This window comes from Varanus komodoensis, unplaced genomic scaffold (assembly GCF_004798865.1).
Source record: "Varanus komodoensis strain SLA01 unplaced genomic scaffold, ASM479886v1 scaffold63, whole genome shotgun sequence".
In the NCBI taxonomy this organism is placed as follows: Eukaryota; Metazoa; Chordata; class Lepidosauria; order Squamata; family Varanidae; genus Varanus; species Varanus komodoensis.
In genome coordinates this window covers 3,514,790-3,538,666 of record NW_025336259.1, presented here as the reverse complement: position 1 = coordinate 3,538,666, position 23,877 = coordinate 3,514,790, and the positions used below count along the sequence as shown (strand labels likewise).

General features: G+C 45.7%; 1 protein-coding gene across 1 annotated transcript in view; it reads left to right on the top strand.

The window, feature by feature from the left end:
• TENM4 (teneurin transmembrane protein 4) overlaps positions 1 to 23,877 on the top strand; it is a 472,851-nt gene that overhangs the window by 278,479 nt on the left and 170,495 nt on the right. Inside the window, exons 8-9 of the mRNA XM_044450236.1 lie at positions 16,244 to 16,414; positions 23,412 to 23,626. Of these exons, the coding sequence (XP_044306171.1) occupies positions 16,244 to 16,414; positions 23,412 to 23,626 (386 nt within the window). The remainder of the gene's footprint in view (positions 1 to 16,243; positions 16,415 to 23,411; positions 23,627 to 23,877) is intronic.

Here is a 23,877-nt window from a genome sequence, read left to right as displayed (position 1 = left end):
AGCCTGTTAACATCATTTTTTAAGGGAGAGTTTTATAGTTGAAGCTCGTTTGGAGAAAGATGACAAGTGAGTTGGAATAAAGCATTCTTACCACTTTCTCTAAGCAAATAACATTCTAGATCGGTCTCGCTCCAACCTTGCCAACTCAATGAAGTGTTTCCTATGCCAGGAACATCTGCCAGGGTTCTTGCTTTTCAGCCTGTCATATTAATACAGTAAACCTTCACTTGGGCTCAGTTGTAGTCCAAACAAGAAGTAATCACCCTGTATGGAACTCACCCCCTTCCTCCTGCCTGCCTTTGTCGCGAATTGATTTCCGCATCAAGCCGTCTTTCCAGCTTCCAGGGTTAGCCTTCAGCTTTGGCCTTGTGGTTTGCAGTCTTTCTCAAATATCTTGACTTGGTTTTCTGTCCTGGCTCAGATTCACCCGCTTTGATTCACCTTTGTGAGCCCCTCGGTTCATTGTGCTTGCCACCCTTCCATTGTTCTCATCCCAGGTTTATTTTATTTTATTTATGTATTTTAAGCATTGATACGCTGCCTGTTGTCTACAGCATCTCTAGGCAGCTCACAATCAGACAATTAAAAGTATTAAAAAACTAAAACAGCAACTACCCCTAATGAATATAAAAATCCAAAAAATAAACTACATCATTTAAAGTACAAAGAAAATACAGGTCAGGACGGTGACAGCCTCACCTGTATGGGATGTAAAAGAGAGGTAGAGCTGAGCATATTGCTGAGACCTCAGCCCAAACCTCTGGATGACCTCTCCCAACGGCTTCATAGACAAGTTAAAGGGCATGGGGGGCAGCACCGAGCCCTGCGGTCCCCCATGACGCTGCTGCCATAGAGCAGAGCAGCTGCCCCCAGCACCGTCTTCTGGACCTGGCCAGCCAGGTAGGAGTGAAACCACCACGAAGCAGTGCCTTCCACTCCAGAAGGCTGATGGCGTTGAAGGCTGCCAAGAGGTCAGGGAGAAGCAGCAGGTTCTGCTCATGAAATGCTGCCGTGTCCTTCTCTGAGCTTCCACCCTTTGTGGGCTTCACCCATTCTTCTCATTTGCCGTAGCCTTTTCCCAGCCCCGAGGCCATAACCCAGGTCCTCTGCTCACAGCACAAACCCTGCCACATCACAGAATTATTTTAGATCCTTGTCTTCTCCTTCACATCTAATCCAAATTTGGACCAAATTGCTCTACTTACTGCAGTTTCTGTAGCATCCCTCAGTCCTGCACCTCTTGGTAACCCTTCTTTTCCTCTACCTTTTTATAACTCCTGTTTCCTTTTTCTTTCTTCTCTTCTCTCAGAATACCCTTCCAGTTTCTCAAGTTGAATCTGCTGATTTCTGGGAAGTAGAATTTTTTCCCTTCTAAGAAAGACTTACGTGGTACAAATGAAATGAAAAGTTCATTTCAGCTGCAGATCACTCAGATAGAAACATAGTGAGTCAGAAGGGCCTCCGGGGCCATCCAGTCTGACCCTTGGCTCCACCCCTCTCTACTCATCTAATCCCCAGTATGTGGTTGTCCAATCTTTGCTTGAATGCCCTCACTGATGGGGCCTCCACCACCTCCCATGGAAGCCCATTCCATCTCCTAGGGGCCCTAACTGTCAGGAAGTAGTTTCTGACATCCAACCTGAAAACCAGTTCCTGGGGCTTTGCCTCAGTGTGTCATTTGTGAGATGTTCCATTTGTACCCCAAAACACAAATGGATATGTGTCTTCCCAAGTGTTCCCAAAATCCTGAACTGTCTTTCATATTGGCCAAAGGTGCATTCTTCAAATTGCACGACTTTTAAAATGCACATTTTAAAAAGGCACAACTTTTGAACAAGTCACAGGTTTCCCATACTCCCCAACTTGAAGTCAAGCTCAGATCTGTACAGTGAGGTGCCACCTCTCTGGTTCTCCTGCCCCTGGTATAAATAACCAGGCATATTCAGCCATGCAGTAGAGTCGGTGAAGGCCACTGAAAGTGGGAATACGCAATGGCCATTATCCAGCAAATGGTTCTACAAAGAATACCAACTAATCACTAAAGGCAATCACTTCTTTCAGTTCTATAAAAAGGCTCATGAAAAATGATGCGCTGTTTCAGTCCAGTCCTAGGCTATGATTAGAACTGACTCTAGAGCTCTGGCAGCCAACTGGGGTATGACCTGCATGCCATTAAATTACGGATTTGAATCGTGATTCATCAATTAACGCCCCCCCCCACATCACAGGTTGTCTAACGAGGTAGTGTGCATAAAGTTATACTAACCATAACTGATTAGGCCTTGACTTTGGCAATTATGAAGCGGGATAGGAGGCTCCCCATAAAGTGGCTGTCCTGGTTTCTCTAATTACGGTGAATACCCTGTTGGAAAGATCCCTCTTTAATATACACATTAAAACTCCATTTAGAGGTGTGCCGGGACTGAGTGGTAATTGACTTTGATCATGGAGAAACATACCATAATATAGATTAGCAAGTAATATGGTTTCTGTCGTGAAAGGGTCTAGATGGAAAATTATTATTTTACTAGGAAGGGCCCTCGCAGGATGAAAAAGACCCGGTATTGGTGGTGCCTCTAGCATTTTTAGCAAGGTTTTCTAGATCGGCTAACACATGAGCCATCTCAGAAGAATATCACAAGGGTGGTGTAAGTTCAGAGAAATAGCAGCAAAAACAATAGGATCTCCTCTAGGATAGGCTGGACGTGCACATGGCGGGCATGTCGTGAGCGGAGCCGGCTGGTGCCGGAGGTCAGACTAGATGGCCCGGGAGGCCCCTTCTGACTCGCTCTGTTTCTGTGTTTCTAACAGCTAAAACTTCCTCCTCCTACTCCTCCTTTTTCTTTTAACTTAAGGTGAGAAACTACTGAGGAGCGGAAATGGAAAACAGAGAAATGTTTGATTTTAGCTGCTCAATGAAAGTTTCTCCTCTCATCTTAGAAACAGGCTTAGAAACAAAAACACACCGGGAAATTGGCTCCACTCTGCATTTACCCTCATAATAACACTGTTAGGAATGCTGTGCTAACGACGTATTCACGAGAGTTTTATGGCTGAACGTGGACGTATTTCTGGATTTTTGGGATCCTAGTCTAGTAGCAGCTTTAAGTCTCCTGCCTCTTTAAAGAACCATCTCCGTGTCTGAATTGGAATCTCTGCATCTTGCAGAGGGTTCTTCCTTCTATGCTGGGGTGCACGTCAGCTTCACACCAGGTGTGGCCATCGTTCTGCGTTACCTGAGTGTGCATAGTGTTACCTGGCCAGAGCACAGTGCACAGGAAAGCTGCATAGCAGGCGGGGAGTCCTTATCCAAATCGCTTTTTGGGTTCTGGACCTGCAGAGTAACTCATCTGTCCAAACTGTGACCAGTTCATTAAGCTTTCTTCCTTTCCTTTCTGTATTTGCATATCCAGCTGGTGTGCTGTGTATTTGCATAGTTTGATTAAGTGGGCAATTCTTCGCATCCATTCATACCTCCTTTCCTCTTTTCCTTCATACTTATTCTGATAAGCCGTGAGCGTTTCCTTGGCGGCAATAATTCCACACGCAAGGGCCCCCCCATGCAGAGTGCTCTTTCGTGCCCCCCTTCACATTCACCCCTCCCCCATGAACTATGATAATGCCACAACATGTGGCAGGTTCTACAGTCAACCTGCTAGAAGCACCCACTGCGCGTGGTCATCCATGGAGCATCGAGGGCAATTCTAGGTGGAGGTTTTCCAGCCACCGCCGGCTGGCTATGAAGAACAGGTCTGAAAATGGAAGCCCAACCATAGGCACCCGGTCCACATCCTGGTGACTGCCCCAGAACGTCGAGTGCTTCCACGGGCACGGACCTTTGGGAATTCCCAAAGGTTCGCCTGCAGGTGTGCAAGGATGATGCGTGCCGTTGGTGTACGTGTCTGCCACTGATTCCTAGCCGATAGTTCGCCTTCTTCGCCCTGCCCTCCTTCACGCAAAGGGGAATGTGCGCTTCACGAACGATGCAGAGCATTTGTACACCGAGTCAAGTGTGTTTTTCCTCTTTGTAGGGCGACCGTGCTCCTCTCCAGAGCTGGACTCCTCTCTTCCTTCTTTGTGTGGGCAAACAGCCCCTTGAAATACTTTGTCCTCCAGGAGTAATTAAGGGAGCCTCTTGAATCCTGAGAACTTGACTCTTGGGATATAGAAAGGCAAAACAGAAAGATTAACTGCTTAGCTACAGAACAGGTTTTCCTGTTTTCTTCTTCTGGGTGGCAGTGGGAAGGGGATTTTGCTGTAGTCAGAGCTAACCCCTTCCCTTCCCTTCCCTTCCCTTCCCTTCCCTTCCCTTCCCTTCCCTTCCCTTCCCTTCCCTTCCCAATGCTTTTAAAATAATTTTTAAAAATTAATCATTTGTGTGGTTTTTCTGGGCCCAGATGTCTAAGCAAGCCTTTAATATCCTGCTTGCAGATCCAGCTAGGAAAAAATAGTAGAGTACCCAGTTCTGATGCAATGCCATCCTTCCAGGCATTTACCTCCCTGTTGCCTCTTCCTAGAAGCACTTTTTCCCCCAGCCAAGATTCCTCTGTATCCTAGAACTCGGGGGAGAGAAGCCATGTGGCATATTTGAAGCTTAGCGTGTGTGTGCCCTTTATACATCATTCAGTTGGAGGCAGGTTTAATGGGTTCTCAACCTTAATGGATCTTGGATGCATCCACACTAGCTGGTTGCAAAAAGCACAAGCAGCGTGATCAGGGAGGCAAAGTACCTTCCCTACGGAGAAAGGCTAGAGGTAATTTTCAGTTCAGTAAAAAGATGAGAAGGAGAGAAATGATAGAGTTTCCTTAAGTATATGCTTCTCCCATAACACTAAACCCAATTAAACTGATGGGCAGTACATTCAAGACAAGCAAAAGAAAATACTTCTGCACACAATGTGTAATTAATTTACCGAGTTTGCTGCCAAAGGATGGCGACTCATTTGCTGGCTTTAAAAGGTAGTTTGATACATTTGGGGAGGACAGCAGGTGATGGGGCTATTTGCCATGACTGAGAAATGGAACCTCCCTATTCGAGGCTTTGGCGAATGGGGCAGCATAGAAGTCTCCAAAAGAGAGAGAGAGAGAGAGAGAGAGAGAGAGAGAGAGAGAGAGAGAGAGAGAGAGGAAAGACAGACAGACAGACAGACAGAGTGCCAGTAAATGAGGTGCGGGGGGTGGGGGGAACCATACAGAAGAGCTGGTACCTCCCTGCTGTACTTAGACACATCTGTTGGAAACGGGGTAGACTAGATGGACTTACGGTTTGATCCAGTGGGGTCATCCTTACGTTTTCCCAGATTTCCAGGCTGGTTTAGGTTACTTTCCTTACCGAGGGCCCATTTCCATTTGAGCAGTCAGAAAGCAAGACTACTTGACTAACTCAGAAAAAGCCCTCCCATTTTGGGGCCCTAAGGTTTTAGAGATGGAAAAGTCAGTGCTTGAGTGAGGACATGTTACACTACCTTGGTGATGCTGAAGAGGCAGTGTAGCAGGGTTTCTCCCTTACGAACATGCTCTTCGGAATATTGGCCTGTGACACTGGGAAATTGCCCCCTGAGTAAATCAGATTGCCCTATTCTGAAGAGTTCTGTCAAGGGAAGTGCCCTTTTCTTACCATGGCAGGCCAGGATGCTATTATTACTATGTCTTAACCCTCTTCTTCCTGCAAGGACCCCAAAGTACATAATTGTCATCCACTTAATTTTTATCCTCGCAGCAACAATTCTGTGAGGTCGTTTAGGCTGGGAGTCAATGACTCGCCCAAAAACACCCAGTGAAGCTTCATGGCCAGACAAGGACTAAAACAGGGACCCCCGTGTCCCAGGCCAGTACTGGTCATGAGTGTTCGGATGAAACCTTTCAGAATCTGTTCCTCCAGCATCTCCAGACTTCCATGCCTGCTGGGCCTGGTCCTGCAAAGCCACCCGAGCCAAGAGGAAGTCTGCAAACACTTTAGACCCTCCCAACTTTCAAGAGCAGCTGCAGGATGCAGAATGGGTGTACTCCGGCTTTACTCCCGGCAACCAACATTCCTCCCCACTTTCCGCTGCAAAGGGGACTGGAGTCCCGGGAGCCGAGCCCAGGGAATCCCGTGGATTCCCACCCTCAAGCATATTCCTCAAGCATCTCTATTCATCCCCCTGTCCCACATTGCCTCCCTTAGAGATCCGCCTGCTAGTATTTACTTCTGCAACTCTGTGGTAAGGTAACCTGTCCTAACAGATGCTCATTCAGACCTTACCTGTCCTATAACATCCTGGCCAAACTGCTGAAAGATTGACAATTTGGCTGCTCTTTGTTCCTTTAAAAAACCTGCAAAACAAACAAACAAACAAAAGAGAAAAGCTCTGCTCTATATCACAGCATTGAATGTCATCACCAAAGTGTGATTAATTTTCTCGGCAGCTGCTTGTCCAAAAATCACATAATTTCATCATAGAGAGTGAGGCAGAGTGTGAGATAGGTGTGTGGTAGTTACCTTGGTAATTACTGTTAAATTTATCTCAGGAGGGGGGAGCGAGCGAGCACTGAAGGGTGCAAGAAAAGGAAAACATTTCCTAAAAGTAAAATGAATCTGCAGCTCAAGTTCCTGGTGGGAGGCATGTTTCGAATCGGAAGTAGACCTGCATGTTAGGATGCAAACATATTTTTCCAGGGAAGGCAACCGTGGAGGCACTGAGGGAGAAATGGATGAGGGAGAGGTACTTAACTCTTCCCCCATTTCCCATATCTGTTATATTTCTATCCTGCTTTTTCCTCCAAAGAGTCCAAGGTGACAAACACAATCCTTATCCTCTCCATTCTTTGCCACAACAACCCTGTGAGGTAGGTTTGCCTGAAAGTGGGTGGCCGGCCCAAAGCCACCCAGTGGCCCTGATAGCCAAATGGGCACTTGAACCCAGGTCTCTGACACTAAGCACTGCACCGCACCGGCTCTCAAATACCTTTATTGAATTTATTCCGAAATTGTCCTTCAATATAAAATATTCCCCAAGTAGCTGTCAGGTATTAAAACAATTTCACCACCTTAAGAAACCATTTGTTCAAAATATTTATTTCCCACTTTTCTTCCTTGCTGTGTTTTAAAAGTAACAACAATTGTAGGCTAACACTGAAAAGAAAGCCGGTGGATGGAAACAGTGTACAGTAGATAACAGCATAGAAACCAGGCTGCTGTCCCTTCTTGCTATTTCCCCCCAGCCAGGCGGCTGTTAAAAGCAGGAGAGCAGTTGGAAAAGAAGGTCACCCGCCTGCGGCTGAGCAATTAAGACGACTCTGGCGGTACCCTGACCTGGGGAGAGGAATGGACAGAGTCCACCTTTCCTGCAGCCGTGGGGCTCCGGGAAGGATAAAGCTTTTGGAGAACAAAGGGACGGGGAGGGAGACTTTATTGGAGAAAATGCCTTTGTCGGGGGTATTTCCTTCAGCGAAAGGCCAGTGGATCAAAGCTGAAGACAAAAGGGTTGGCTAGAGGGCTTTGACCCCCTTCCCGGAAGATTAAACAAGGGGCATCACCGAAGTTCGGAAGCATCAGGGTGTTCTTTCCAGGATCCCTCTTTCAACGCCAACTTAGAAATCAATTAGTGACTTCGGCCTGAGGGTTTTTACTTGGGCTTTAATTTAAAATGCAGTAATTGAACACTTGGGTGATTTATCACAGTCCCTTTGCCCAGATCCAGTGAGTCAACAAGCTCCTAAAAGGCCAGCACGGCGGGCGCTCCTTTTTCTTCTTCTTCCTCTTCCTCGGTTGTTTTTGTTTTTCTGCTGAGTCCTGCAGATTCCTCCTCACACCTCCCTCTCCCGAAGAAGCCTCTTCCGCCTCACTAAGCATGTCTTGCCTTCCCTTCTCCGAGTGATCCATCAAAATCATCGGCCTGTCCCAGCTAACTCCCTCACTCCATCAACCTGTCCAAAGAGGAGTCCACTTGGTTGGCCGCTGGAGCCCCCACCTTTGTTTTCGGCCTTCCCTCCCCATTTCCCCCCTTTCCTCCACTGCGCTGACTCTGCGCTCTTCTGCTTGCTTGCTCAGCTGTTTCTCTGTGTCTTACATGCTCCCCCCATCAGCAGAGGCGGCATGCTTGCGTACCCCAGGTGCCGAGGGGCTTCGTCGGGCAGAGGTCTTGCACCCATCCTGCTGGAGGGACCCTGTGGGCAGCCAGTTTGCCCCCGTGTATGCAGCGTTCCGGACTGGATGGACCCTTGGCTGGAGCCATCTTGGCTTTCCGTATGTGTTTAGGTTCCTGTGACAAGTCACTGGGGATGTGAAAGTATTCAGGAAGCTTATCTCCAAAGTCTAAATGAAAGATCGATTTGAACCATGCTTCTTCATTCGTTTATTTATTTATTTATTTATTCAGTTTATATCCTGCCTTTTTCCTACAAAGGGCTCAAGGCAGTTGACATCATTCTCCTCCTCCATCTTATCCCCACAACAACAACCCTGTGAGGTGGGTTGGGCTGAGAGTCTGTGACTGGCCCAAAGTCACTCAGTGGGCTCCGTGGCTGAGCGGGGACTCGAACCCAGATCCTCTGAGTCCCAGTCCCATGCTCTTAACCACTACACCACACTGCCTCTCTTCATGAGATCTGGCCATTTGCTTGTCAAAATCTCTGTGGTATACTCAACTTTTTTTTCTCTTTTTCAAAGCTTTTTGACATTCTAAACCTGGAACAGTATGTTGCTTGTTAGCAGGGAAAATGAGATAGGGGCTGTTCTTCTAAGCCCTCCATCCTGAGGATGCTGGGGTGGGGTGGGGGGACTAGAGCACCTTTGCATAAAGTGTGCACTCCATTAATGAGCTGCTGGCCATTCTGATAAGAACAGGTAAAATTTCCCATACCTCCTCCTTTCCCTGTGAGCAATCGCCCCTTTCCCTCTACCACTGTAGGGGGCTTAAGTGATGTTTTCAACTGGATCTCGCCCTTCCTACCTGTACAACAATCTTCGTTCTTTCGCTCACCCACCCTCATTTCACACTTTTCTTCTTCGATCTCAAATCATTTCCAGCTGTGCTCCTTTCTGGTTATTGAGCTTGCAGAAAATGTGTCGCTTAATTAATGCAGAGCTACTGGGATGCTCAGCCCTCCTTATACCATGTCATGAAATGGATGGATCTCTGCTCCACTTAGAGCGTAACCATCAAAATTTTATTAGTGCGGAAGATTCCACGGAGAGGGAAGAGAAGGAAAAGGCCGGTCCAGCTGACAAGAAAGTGGAACGTGGGAGAGCAAAGCATGACAAAGGACTCTGTGGGAACATCATGGTGGCATTATCATGGGAGACAAAACAGAGGGGCCGAATCCTGTCCTCCAGGGTTCCACAGCCCTGGCCTCACCCCTTCCTCTGGCCCCAAACCCTTTGGGTTTGTGTACATTTTTCCCTATTCTGAAAGGCTGTGTCACCTTTTCTAAGGCTGACGTAGTTACCGATAGGAAAATGTTTGAGCTACAATAGGCCAGTCTTTTAGCTGTGTAGCCCAAGAGCTTTTCTGAAGTTGAAGTTGACCTGTGAATTGAAGGGCGTTGTGTCAAGTGGGAGTCGCCTCTGGCATCAGAAACACTTGTCCTCAAAACAGAAAAAGGAAGAGCCCGTTTGCTGAGCAAAAAAGCAGGTAATATGATAGATTGTGTCCCTGGTAAAAAGACATTTGGCTCTTTTGCATCTTCACCCCCTGAAAAGTTAGTAATCGGGCACGTTCCATAGAAATAAAAATCACATTTTAATCCTGTTTTAAGAAGACTGGCGTGGCTGCTGCTGAGAAGGGGTTTAGAACAAAGAAAATAGTTTCAATTAACTCTGAGGAGTATAGCCAAAACAAAACAAAATAAAACAGGAGTGCTTACAGAAGGTCTTGCACAGTATTAGTATTAGCGCTGTAGCAAACGGCACCTTTTAACTGGTTGTTAATTGCTCCGTGCTCTTTTAGTAGATGCGACGGTTTCCGTGGCAGGCTGGAAATGTATTGAATATTGCCCATGAAGTGAAAAATATTGTTAAGAAGGTGTTTGTGTTTGGAGTGCCCTTCTTTTAGTCTTGCTGAGTAGAAAAACGATAGAGGAAAGGTCACGGATTGGTCCAGACAGCGATTGCTTCCGCTGAGACCGCTGGGGACTCCATCTTCACTCTTTTTTAAAGATTCTGTTTTGCTTTTAGGAGCCCTTCGTGCTTCAGTGGAAATCTTTTTATTTTAATCTCTTAACCACAGTTCCAGGCCTTTTGTTTATTTTATGCCACACAAAGGAAGATATAGATTAAGCATTCGGAGGAAAGGCACAACAGTAAAAGCAATTCATGCTGGTCTAAAGAGGCCTTGCAGTTGCTTGCCATGGATGCTTCAAAGTTATGAGGAGGGGGAAGTTTGAAGCCTTCCCCGTGTGACCAAACTCCTATCCACAGCTCAGATGGTTTCCATTCTGTCTGGGAACATATGTGGAATTTCCTGAAGATTAATGGCATTTCTGATAACGAACACACTTAGCTCTTCTTTACATGCCAAAATGAAAATTGTGCTCCTTTTCAGCTTGCTTGGGGCAAGTCCATTCATTCAGGGGGAACAGCTCCCCTTGGTGAGTTAAACCACGGACTGACTTTGGTGTGTAGCTCTGCCAAAATGAGTAAATGAGGCAAGGCTGAGAGAACTGGGCATGTTCATCCTTGAGAAGACTGAGGGGGGACATGATATCCCTCTAGAAGTTCCCCAGAGGCTGTCACAAAGAGAAGGGTCAAGGTCATCCTGCTGACACCAGAGTGCAGGACACAGAATTACCAGTTCAAGTTGTGACAACTCAGATTCAGGCTGGGCATCAGGAGAATCTTCCTCATGGTCAGTGGAACCAGCTGCCTAGAGAGGTGGTGGGATCTCCTACATCAGAGACATTCAGAAAGAAACTGGACAGTCACCTGGTGTAACGTGGTGTCCTGCAACAGCAGGGGTTGGACCTGATGGCCTTCATGGCCCCTTCCAGCTCTACTATTCTATGATTCTACGAAATAACCAGCCAGCAGTTTCAGGGGGAGGAGTTCCACCAGGAAGCTTTTGCAGCCATGAGGAATCAAATCACTACTGAATTCCAGCTCACTTTGGGCAGGAGCAAAAAAATTATATTTTTAATTTATGATTATTATGATTATTATTTAATGTATTGTTGTAAGCCGCCCCGAGGCTTCGGCGAATGGGGCGGCATAAAAATGTTTTAATTAATAAATATAAATAAAGCAATCGGAAACCAAGGCAAGGGCTGCTGGTGGAACCTCCATTTGGGGAACTGTGGATGAAGTGCTGGGCATTGTAATCAGCCATATCATTGCAATGTGAAAGGCAGTGGAAAACATGTTGTGAGTGTAGCCATCACAGCTAGACGTAAATGTAAGCTTAGTAGCCACGGTTATGCCCAACCTCCAGTGTAAGAGGAGAGGAAGGGGAAGGAGAAGGCTTGGGTTTCTTTGGTCCAAGCCAGCAGCCCTGAATCAAATTGTGAGTAAGGGAGCGTTACCATGGTTTGGTATGGCATCTGAATTTACATCAGTAATTGATGGCGGCAGATTGGACTGCAGAATCATGGCTGTGAGGTGAATTTGCAAAATGTAGTTTCTTTTAACTGGTTCAACATGTTACCTTCATTGATCAACCACTATTATTTCTCTGCTGCTAAAGGCTCCTTCTTTAAGTTGATGGAAACTGAAGCCGAGAAGAACAGTGAACTAAACCAGACAAGCATTTCTGAACCTTGGTTTCCCTAGTTTCTAAGCAATGCATAGAAAAACTGTATCTTGGTGTGACATCTGAGCACTGAGAGATGGTGGAAGTTGAGACTGACAACTTGGGTTTTCCATCCAGCTCCTAAGTGCACATTCTTCCTTTGTGATGAGATTTCAAGATCCTCAGGTCTTCTTATGAGGTGCCTGTAGCTTTGACCTTCTCCCCTAAGCTTAGTTCTAAGCTCCTTTTTGGAACACTTGACGAATTCTGGCATGATTTTATAAACAAGATGGCAACCTTGGGAGTGGTTCTATTTCCGTTTTCCTGTTTTTAATTATGATGAGGGGACTTGATACTAATGTGGCTGTACACTTTGCTGGAGGATATGCAGTGTTAAATTTGGGGGCGGGGTGGTCCGTGTGCTCCCTTAATCAGGAAATGCCATTTTGAGTGTGAGGAACAGCAAATTTGAGAACTGCAGAGAGCCCAAAGGGAAATTTGGATTATGATTAAATATGAAATGTTTATGTTGGGGAAGAGAGAGAGAGATGATATGGGAAGCTGTTTTGGCTGTGCTCTCTCCTTTTGGGGGGCGATAGCTAATCATAGAAACATGCCTCTGTGTATACCAGACTCGTGTCTTGCTTTATCTCTTTTTCAAAAAAGGTCCTGTCTCATTCCTTGGCTTTGTGAGACTTATTATTTGGCAGAATTCACTTGCGTGCTATTTTGTCTTTGCATAATTCAGAGGGATGTGGGAAGCACGGCATATTGGCCCTGAGCGAATCTAGTTTGCTTTTATCCTTACGTTTTCAACTTACCCCACTACTCTTTGACCCGATAAGGAGAAAGCTGCTATTCCATTGAGTTGAGCACCTTATTCTGTTCTTTTTCATTTCTCCCTCCACACAATGAAAAGAGAAATCAAGTGGAAATCATTCCTACGTCGGGGAATCCTGGATGCTTTGATAATTTGATTTGCTCAGTGTATTCTTGGTGTAGCACTAGTGATGCTCCCATTTCAGACATTACTGTGGGCTTGGTTTTTATTAAACTGTTCTATTTATTTAATTATATTCATACACCGTGCTTTCAGCCAAGATTGGCTCCTGGCTTATAATGCTGTTGTATGCCATCAAGTTGTCTCCAGCTCATGGCAGCCCTAAGAAAGAAAGGAAGCCCCCCCAGAATTTCCTATCCATGAAGGCCCTGCTTAGCTGTTCTAAATTCTAGGCCGTGGCTTCCTTGCTGGAGCCCCTCCATCTCTTACTTGGCCTTCCTGTGCTTCTTTGGTCTGCAACTTTCCCTAACATGATTGTCTTCTCCAGCAATTGCCTTCTCATGATGTGTCAGAAGTAGAACAGCCTCAATTGTCATTTTTGCTTCTAGGGGAATTCTGGCTTGATTTGACCTGGGACCTACTTGTTTGTCATTCTGTGGGTCCAGGGTATTAGCAAAGCTCTCCTCCAGGCCCGTGTTTTGAGCACATCCATTTTCTTCCTGTCAAGTTTCACCGTCCAACTTTCACACCCATGCATGGAGACTGAGAATACAACAGAGTGGATGATCTTGGCCTTGGTCTCCAGTGAAACATCCTTACACTGGGGGACCTTTTCTAGTTTCTTCATTGTTGCCCTTCCAAGTCTCAGTCATCTTCAGATTTCTTGGCTTCAGTCTCCCTTTGAATTGTGGATTGAGCCAAGGGATGCAAAATCGTTCACAATTTTGATTTTTTTCCCCAGTGACTTACAATAGTATAAAATACAATCAGATAATTATTCAAAATTTGACTTCAATCTGAGCTTGGCCTGTTAGTCTCCCAATGATATCATCATACATCTATGGTAGGGCCTGGTGTTCTTCCCTTGCTTGCAGCTCAGAATCCTTTGTCACGGGGAAGCATGGGAAACAGGTTGAACTAGAAAACATTTGCAAGAGCATTTTTCATGAGCTCCAGTATGAAGAATCATCCTTGCCTTAACCCTGAGGTCTCCACTAAGGATGGGATTCTTGATAGCCCTCCCTGCGTCCACTCGGAAACAACCTTTCTAGTTTTCTGATAAATTTGTGCGACCATATGATTTGTTATAGGGTTGCAGTGAAGCGATTAGAAGCGCAGTCCTCTGAACGTTCAGAGAGGAGAACCTCTGCATCATTGCCCAGCCAACAGCCTTTTCTGTGTCACTTGGGTCAAAGGGGCAACTAGACTATGAGGGCATTTAAAGTGTGGACCTGAGCCAACAGAGGTGGAGAGGGCATTCTGCAGTTACCATATGCACCACTGGTAGAACATATCGTAGTTCCCAAACTCTTCCAAGGTGAAGAGTTGGCCTTGTGTCATCACCTTTGTTTTCCAAGCCTGGACTGGGTGGCTGCTTGAAGAAGGACTTAGCAAGAGCTGTTACCATTTGTGGAACCAGAGGTAGCAAATTGTCACTTGATTCGTCACCTACAGCAAGTAAAAATCCTCTGCCAGTGATGGGGTGAACACATTGTGGAACTCAGAAGAGAGCTATTCAGTAAAAATGCCTGTTTTTAGAAAGCTTCTCTTGATGCCCCAATTGATTAAGGGCATGATGACAGACACATTTAGATAAGTCCTGTAGCTTCTAGCATCACTCCAGCATGGATAGGGCATGCTGGGAATTGTAGGCGTTTTTCCAGTCTAAATTTGGATATGATTGTGTCTTAAGATAGGAGTAAGTAGGTAGGAAGGCTATCAGTAATTTAACGGAATCAGTAAATTTTGCTGAGCTTTTTGCAAGGTTAAGACCAAGGATCTATGCATATTTCTGGCAGGCCACAATATGTCTCAAGGGAAGCATAGAATATGGGGAATAAGATGGGTGATAACTGAAGATATTACAGAGAGAAATGAGGTCAGATGGAGAAGTCAGGACTGTTAAATGGTATGAAGAAGAAGTTCGCTTGATTTTGTATTTTAACACAAATTCACACTTGTAGAGCTAATACACAAACTGAAATGCAAATTATCTTCCAAACTTGCATTTTATATGCATTCCTCTTACTGTATCCATTTCAGCACACAGCAAGTAGGAGCAGAAACGTGTACACAAGTGCATACACTGAGAGAAGTACATACAAAAATGCGTGTAGTTTTTGTGTAGATTTTTTAATAAAGCATTCAGAATTCATGGAACAAACTCATTCTCACAAAAAGTTCTAAACTTGTAGAAACAAACTGCAAGGTTTCCCACCCTGCACACCCCCAATACTCTTGAACAGACCTGCGAAATTCCCTCTTCTCATCCCTCGCCCCCAGGATAACTTATCTTTTGAAATGCTGAGTACCAAGCACTTTCTAACTTGGGTAGGTGTCATGCTGTTCTTTATGCATTATGGCTGCCCTTCCATCAAGTGATCTGAAGACAGTAGGGGAAGAATCCAAATCATTTATTCTCAAGCAAACATGCCTCAGGTGTGTTTGACAAACTGATTGACTCTCCAGTTGGTTCATGCAACTTGGTAACTTGAAATGACTGGGAAAAGAGCATGCATCGTATTAATCCTTTTTCTCTCCCAAACGGCAAAGTTCTCTGGGTTGTTCACAGCCATTAAGACATTTCTGTAAATTAGGAAAGCTCTTAGCCTGCTCATTCCTGGTTGGCTTTGTATTACAGGGCAAGTATGTATTCTATTGTGTATTATAAGGCGACCACATAGTTCTCAAGCCTCATAGCTGTAATAGAGACATAGAGCGTTGCTTTCAGGAGAGAACAGGCGAGAGTGTTGAACGCTTCCTTTGCTCCCCTGTTCAAATTATCCCTGGGTTATTTTTAATTTGCTTCCCCTTTTCTGGGCTTCACATCTGGAAATAAGCTTAGGAGTAGGCCTTTGTGGAAGACAATCTGCAGATACAGGAGCGGAGGGATTTCTCTCTCTCAGCCACTGCTCATCTACCAGTATTATACCAGTAAAATGGCAGGTGGGGGATTGCAAAATATTCATTTGCCACAAGACCCAGCCTGCAGAAGCCAAGCCAAACAGTGGCTCTTCCTGATCCCTCAGAGGCTGCTGACAAGGCAAGATAACTCTCTAGTTGGTAGTTGTCATTGGTACTACTACTGTCTAGGCATGTTCTATCTAAATCTAGCAAACAGATGGCTTTTCTGCACTGCCTGACCCTTCCTAATCTTGGATCAGGCCTGGTTGAAATCTGGATGGGTGACTTAATGTTGTGAACTACCCAGAGAGCTTTGGCTAAGAGCAGTATAGAAATGTAATGAATAATGATGATAGTCATGAGACTGTAACCACATGTTCTCATGGTTGTGGTTGGGAAAAGGGAAGATTAAATCTTGGAGGAGAAACGAGGCCTGTCCGTGCCTTTGAGACTCAAAGGTCCAAATCAGTACCTTGAAATATTTGCAGTAGAGAGCCCAGTGGAGAATTTGGAGCACTGAGGAACGGACAAGAGGAGTTCTGAATGTGCTGATTGGGCACAGTCTGTTAATTTCAAAATTCTCCTCAGCAGATAAACAGATCCCCCAAAAGATGACTTTTCTCGTTGCTCACCACAGCCATGCACCTGTTTGGCCTAAACTGGCACCTGCAACCGATGGAAGGGCAGATGTATGAGATCACGGAAGACATGGCCACCAGTTGGCCAGTGCCAACGGACGTCTCCGTATATTCCTCAGGGGGCACGGGGTTAGAGTTACCTGACAGGAAAGGCAAAGGAGTCGGCGAAGGTACGGTTGGTGTGCTGTCCTTGTTGTGAGTCCTCTGTGTCTGCCTCTGAATTCCAGACATCCCCCTTCATCACTTCATCGCCCCTTCCTCCAGCACCACCACATCTTGGAACTGTCCCACTTCGTCCCATTCTCGAGTCAGTAATTGTCCATCCATATTTATTTCCATGTGTCCCTTTTGCACTGTTAACTGCCGAGTCCTGAAATGTGCGTTACCATGGATTGATCCATCCAGAGCCATTCATAAAAAGAAATATCTCTTTCATTTGCATTTGGAGAAGATATTTCTCCACCAAAAGTCTCCTCTCTTCATTTCCTGTATCAGAAACGTTTTGCTGATTTAAAATGTTGCTTCAACTTTACTTCTTTTACAGGGGCTACTTGATGCTGACAATCTTGCTTATTCAGGTTTTTGCTACTATTGGAAATCTGATCGTATCTTACATTAAAATATTAATAAAGAACCACAGAAAGCACAAATGTTCATCTGCTGTCCTCAAACCATGCATTCTGAATTCCTTCATTAGGAAATCAGTATAATTTATATAACAGAATTCTACCTGATTTCACAGTGATTCTCAGTTCCATCCACCCAACTCTTTTGGTCAAAATGATACTGTTGATCAAATGTGAATGTTATTTTTCCTGCATCCTGTGAATGTTATTTTTCCTCCAAGTTTTCCTGTTAGAGTTTTGACACTTACACATTTTTGATATTCGAAATTAATATGTGGGACAGGATCCAATTGTGGCTCCATACTGGCATGGATGACATTGAGCTATCATAAACCAGCGCTTCACCAAGTAACCAGCACTTATTGGGCAAGTGGGGAAAAAAAGCATTGATTTACTGCTGAACTTCAGCGCTGCTGCCAGAATTTGGCACCAAATTTCCCCATTGCCCAAGCAAGCACTCGATAGGTTGTGGTTTATGCTAGTTGTGATTTCTGCTAGTTCCGGGACACCATTGGACCCTGCCTTAGATGTTCAGGAATCAAAGTTAGATTAGCCACCTCGCCACTTGTACAATCTCAGTCTCATCGGTTGCGTTTAGAATCAAAACTGAAGGTTTGCTTACTTCTATGCAAGTGGGCTTCAGAATGCAAGTTAGCTACCTGGAAGTTGCCGGTTTCTCTTCTTGATTGCTCTGCAAAGGATCATTGCTTCGTGCAATGTTTCCTGTCTTCTTCCAGTTGCCAAGAGGCATTCCTGCCTACTGGAATTAAGAAGATGCAGATGTTTGGAATGACAAAGCCAGGGCTTTGCTCAGGGGAAGACCACTGACAGTTTGACAACCAGTGTAGTGGCATTCAATGAGGAATCCATGGCAGCAATACCTGCAACAGGTGAAGTCCTGCCTTTATTAAAAATTACTCATTACCTGTGTCAGTCGGGAGCCTGCATTTGGCTCCAGGTAGGAACTGGCAAGTTTCTCATCCACTCCAAATGAAATGTGTAGGGCTGATGAAGTGAGCTACTCCTAGTTTAATTAAAACCACCTCCCTTGTTCTTTATATGAACTGCATTATATCTGAGATGTGAAGGACTCAGCTACCAACTATCTCAGCCAGCAGATGTAGATAGCAGCACACGGTTTCCCTTCAGGCAGAAGAGCATTGCAACTTAAGGGCCTCTTTTCCAGCAGAGCAGCTATTTATGGTTTGTATTGCAGCTCTTGAGGCTTTTCCTTTGCTTCTGGCCATTGTCCCATCCAAGATCAAGGTGCCCTCTGCCCTTGATGACCACCGGTGTTCTAGTCCATTGAGCTATATTTTCGTACCTAAGAACAGAAGAAAAGCCCTGCTGGATCAGACCCAAGCTCCATCGAGTCAGACCTCAGTATGCGCAGTCGCACACAGTTGCCCACAGGATGCCTCCAGCAGGATGGGTGCGAGGCCTCCTCTGCCCAGCTCCTCAGCAACGGGTGCATGCAAGCAGGCAACTTCTGGGGAAGGAGGTAGCCCAATGCCAGGACGGCTAGTAGCCACAGATAGCTTCCTCCCTCATGAATCGGTCCAATCCCTTTGGAAAGCCATCCAGATCGGTGGCCATCACTACTTCTAGTGGTAGTGAATTCCATAGTTTAAGTAGAGGCTGTGTGAAGGACTTGGTCCTAAACCTCCCACCAGTCAGCTTCATGGGATGACCCCAGGCTTGAGTTGGACAAAAATGTCTCCCTTTCCACTTTCTCCACACTGCATTATTTTCAACGCCTCTGTCATGTCTTCCCTGACTTGCCTTTTTTCAAAGCTGAACTTTCCCCCTTGTTGTAGCAGCTCCTCATAAGAGAGCGGCTCCAGCCCTCTGGTCATTTTTGCTGACCTTCTCTGTACTTTTTCCAGCTCAGTTATGCCCTTTTTCAGGTCAGGTGACCAGAACTGAACATAATATTCCAAGTGTGGTTCTGCATTGTTATGGCTGTGACTGTACTTTTTTTTGAAGAACTAGTCTTCGTATGTGATCAAAGATGGAGGCAACACAGGCGCAGTGAGAACTGGGGGAGAGAAACCTATGATGAGGACCGAAGAGCAGATTGCAAAATAGATGTTAACCCAGGATAAACAGCACAGAGGTGTTCTTCCCAACCACTGAAACTGGGCAGCATTGCTCTAAGAAGCTTTAAGTTACTAATACTATAAATCTGTATTATACCTGGTCAAACTTTTTTATGCAACTGGCCATCCAGAAAGAGTAGAAGCACTGGAAGGCAGTACCCCAATATCCAGGCAGTCAGTCCAAAAAGAGAGCTGTGGTCAGTGGCACAGAGAGTAAGTAACAGGAGAATCAACACAGGCCCACTTGGGTTGCTTGCATTATTTCTCTGCTGCCCATAGCCAAAGCTCTCTTCCCCCATCCCATCTTCCAGCACTTGCAGCATCAGAAAAAACAGAGGCTATTTCGGTGCCAATGCCAGGCCAAACACCCATCTGGAACGGAGCTGGATAATTTGGTGCTATGTAAAAGTTACATTCTCACCACTCATTAAAGCCCCTTTTCCAAAAAGGGAAGATTCTTGGCTGAGCGGAGCCTGAAGGGTGTTTCTGTAGGAGTGACCGCCTCCTCTTTTAGGAGGGAATAAATCCCTGGTTGCCATTTCTGCTCTCCTGCTGGATCTTATACACCAGTAGGGCGAGACCAACCTCTCCAGTTTGCGCCTGCCCATTGGACTTCTGGTGCTCAGCCTTTTCTAAGGATCTGTTCCCAGACCCCCGGTTGAGCAACCAGAAACCTCTCCAGCCACCCTTCCTGGCAGCCAGCCTTCTTCCCCACCAGCGGTGCACAGCTGAAGGGACAAAGTGAGTGGACCTGCCGGACACCACGCCCAGCGGCCAACGTCCTCCCCCACTTGCCACTCTCAGTGGCGGGGGCAGACGGAGAAGAACGGGGCCGTTTTTGCAGTGCCTGCAGTCGGATTCCTGATGAGGGCACCGCGAAAGCCGAGGACCCATACTCTGGACCACTGTAACATGGACTGGAGCCTGGGAAGCTGAAAATCAGGGAATCCAGCAGATTTTCCACCCCAAAGGATTGCTCGCACATCCCAATACACCGCAGCGAGCAGGTAAACAAGCAGTGAGGTGCAACTGTCCACTCACCTCGCACGCACCTTTGGGGCTTTATAACTGAACATCCTCCCACAAAATTAGGCTGGATGGTTTTTAATGACCATCGTAAAGCCAGTGGAATCTTAGGAAGAAAATTCATCCTCCGACTGCTTTACTCTTCTATTCCAGCCAGAAGCCCCATGCAGAATAGAGACGCAGGGAATGGAGTGCTTTGTGGACATGTTTTTAAAAGCTGCACATATTTTCAAAATGCTTTTTGCGGCACGTAAGAGCAAAGCGTGCCCTTCATTTTTCTTTCCTGGTGGGATCTCCTGCAAGATTCAATATTCCTGAAGCACCAGCTCAGTGGCTCGTCCTTTGCCTGTTGCCCTGTGCTTATCCCAAGCCACAGTTGCAAACTGAAAAATGCTGTTTAGGACTTGGGTTTTCATACATATACAAATACCACACACTTATTTTAAATTAAGTACCACCAGAGCATCGAAAGTGATGTGCCCACAGGGGGAGTTCATGCTGACTGGATAACAGATGGAATCACTTAACGTGTTAAGTAGAGTTTTACTTTCTAGAACAGTGAAAGTATTTTATTTTATAGTTACAAGAATGTGCTACCAATCAGAATCTTGCCATGAAGCATGCATTGTCTAGGAATTTGGCTGTATAAACAGGCAGTGGCTGGAGACGATATTTTAATTCCTTATTCCCTAAATGCCATTTACATTTTTTTTTTTTCAGAAAGGGAAGAAGGCAATACAGTCTTCTCATTGATTCCAATTATTAATTTAGTTATCTTCCCAAAGGAATAAAAAATTTGTTCCAGATTCATGTCATTCACTTTGCTTAACTGTACAGAAGTGAGTTTCACTGGCCCAAGAAGATTTATTTATGTATTTATTACATTTATGTGCCACCCCTAGCCCAAAGGGCTCTCTGGGTGGCTTAACAGTAAAAACAGCAAGAAGAACAAGAACAATTAAAAGGGTAACATCCTTTAAAACTACACAAGATCTGGCACTCAGGCAAAAATTTAAAAAGTTGACAAATTTGCATTTCGAACAATATTAACAAGATGCCTTTAGCACACCTGAAGGCACGTAAAACTTAGAAAAGAGATAAGGTATCAGGGAATGGAATTGGTGGCTGGCTAGTTGGAACTGGCCAGGAAAGGGGAGAGGATGAATGGGACAGACCGACCGGGAGGCTTAAAAATATATCTGGCAATGGAAAGAGAAGACACCATAGAGCTGGAAAGTGGTTATATTTATGTGGCCCTTTTTGCTCTTCGCGCCATTTCTCTTTTCCTGCATCAGCGAAAGAGGAGGAAAGTAGACATGCATAAATATATTCATTTTTTTAGGCAAGAATGTGCTCGTCGTCTGGATAGCCCATTACCTGCTTCACAAGGAAAGGTTATGTTTACCTTACTCCCTGCCCTCCCAAAACACAGAAAGTAGCTAAGAGAAGAGCTTGTGCTTCTTCTAACTCATTTCTTTTCGAGCATGATTTTTTTTTAAAGAAACATGATTTTTTTTTCATTTTTAATGAAAATTTTGAATCAAATGCAGTGTGCTATCCTAAAAATGCAGATTGGAAGGTGGCTACAGTAGAGTCTTGCAATAGATTTTGTGCTGAATACCGCAGTTCGAGCTGTGAATGGTTTACAACAACCCTGTAATATTGACCCTTGGTGTCAAACCCATGTTGCTAGTTGAGGAGATGAAGCTTCCTGTAGCGTTAACTTGTGCTTTTATCCTAACATTCTAGTTGTGCTGTAGGAGTAGCATACAACAACCCTGCAGTGTAGTTCATTGTTATTCTGCTATTGCTAGGCGGAGGCCTATGCCCAGTCACATCATCTGCTGTAAACATTGTAGGTCAGATATGGGGCAGAGGCTGGTTTGGTTCCCAAATAGAAAATCCCCCCATACCTTTTAGGTTACAGCAAAGGTTAAAACGCCCATTCACCACCTTCTCACATGTCCATCACTCAGTTACCTGCAGAAACTCTGTTTTCCTCAGCCTTCCCTGAAGCTTAGCCTTACATTTCTGTGTCCAAGAAGTAAAAACAAGTATTTTAAAAAGTACACCTGAAGACAGGCACCCGTTAATGCGAGAGTTGGATGCTGCTTTTAGTGTCTTAAGGCCACCAGTCAGAGACGCAGGTAACACTGCAGCCCACAGATTTCCTGCAGCATTTTGTGATGACCACACGTGCTACATGGAAGAGGCATTTCCAACAGGCCGGTTCGCCCCCGTCTCCTTCATTGCAATCACAGCGAAGGCTGACACCTGCGGCCGAATGAGAAGAGCGCTCAAGGCTGCCCCGGCATGATCCCCAAATCTCAGAGGGCTGATCGAGGGGTCCCCCTTGCAGCTGCACACACTTCCGCTTCAGCAGCCCTCAGAAGCCCTGGCAGGGGGGCTGAACTTTTCGACAGTGTAGCCATGACAGCCACAAATACTGTTCAATAGTTAACTCACAGTTTAGTGCCCAATTTAAGTTACGCTCTAAACAACATGTTGGCATCTTTGCATCGAAGTAGCCGGACAGGAGCCTTACTGTGTTTTGCACCAGTCCTGTGTTTGGATCTGGGTGCAGGAGATCCATCCCGCTAGAATCATGTCCCTTCCTACTGGAGTTGTGGGGCACATGTTAAAATCCCCGCGAACAGAAGCCCAGCCCAGCAGCAAGCAGAGGGTCTGTCATTGCTTTCTGCTACCCTGGATTGCCCCAGCAGGAAATTTTCAGCTTGAAGGAGCATTTAAAGGTAGCCTGTACTTTGAAGTGGTACAGTCTGCCATGCACAAACCGGGCTTTAACTGCAACGCTTTGTCCGGAGGTCTGCCAGCAGTTTTTTTGGAGAGGGCAAAAGGTCTGATGTTCAGTCCTTAGAATCTCAGGATAGGCCTGTACAGCTCTTTGCCTCTGCCAGTGAGAGAAACCAACTTACAGGGGTCACTTTCATCTTACCAGTTTAGCCTGCAGTGTGGAACTCTTCCTGTGCCTTAGTTTTCCAGAAGTGCTGGAGAAAGCAATCTGACAACCACCATGGAGTTTGATGTAATTTCCCTGTATATCTTCAGGGCTTATGTCTAGATCCCCAAGAGAAATTTCACAAGTCTTAATGAAACTCTTTTAGACTTCATCAACTGTTTCTGCCACTCAGGAACCTCTGAATTTGGTCGCAACCTCTACCCCTGGTTCTGCCTTGCAGGGTCTTTTGTCAGTATGGCGCTGCATTGCATAATTCAGTGTAAATGAGCCCTCTGGCTTCGTGGTCTTGATGCTAAACCTGAAAAACCAGCAAAACAGGAAAGAGCATGGACATATCCCTGTGCCGTTGTCGTAGTCAGTCATGGGGGAGATGATGGGCAGCTGCATTATAAGCATCTAATCCAAGATTTTCTTTTCTTTTCCTGTATCTCAGCAGGAAAGCCCAGTAGTTTCTTTCCAGAAGACAGTTTTATAGACAGTGGAGAGATTGATGTTGGCAGACGAGCCACGCAGAAGATCCCTCCCAGCATTTTTTGGAGATCTCAGGTGTTCATTGACCACCCAGTGCATCTGAAGTTCAACGTTTCCTTAGGAAAGTCCGCTCTCGTTGGGATCTATGGCAGAAAGGGCCTGCCTCCTTCACACACACAGGTAAGGTGACCGTGAGCATCTCTTGGAGTCTTCCTCCACGTGCTCACTCCTTGATTCTTCTTGGTTTGTCTCCTGCCCCACAGAATGGTCTAGGAGGAAATCGGCACAGTTCAACGTGACGGAAAGCAAGATGGGTGGGTGGCGCTTGTCTGCCAGGAAGGGAGATCTGTGGTGGGAATCATCTGAAGAGTGAGAGCAGCAGTCCATCTCCTCTGATCCACAGTGATTCACAAGTCCTAGGAGAAAAGCCA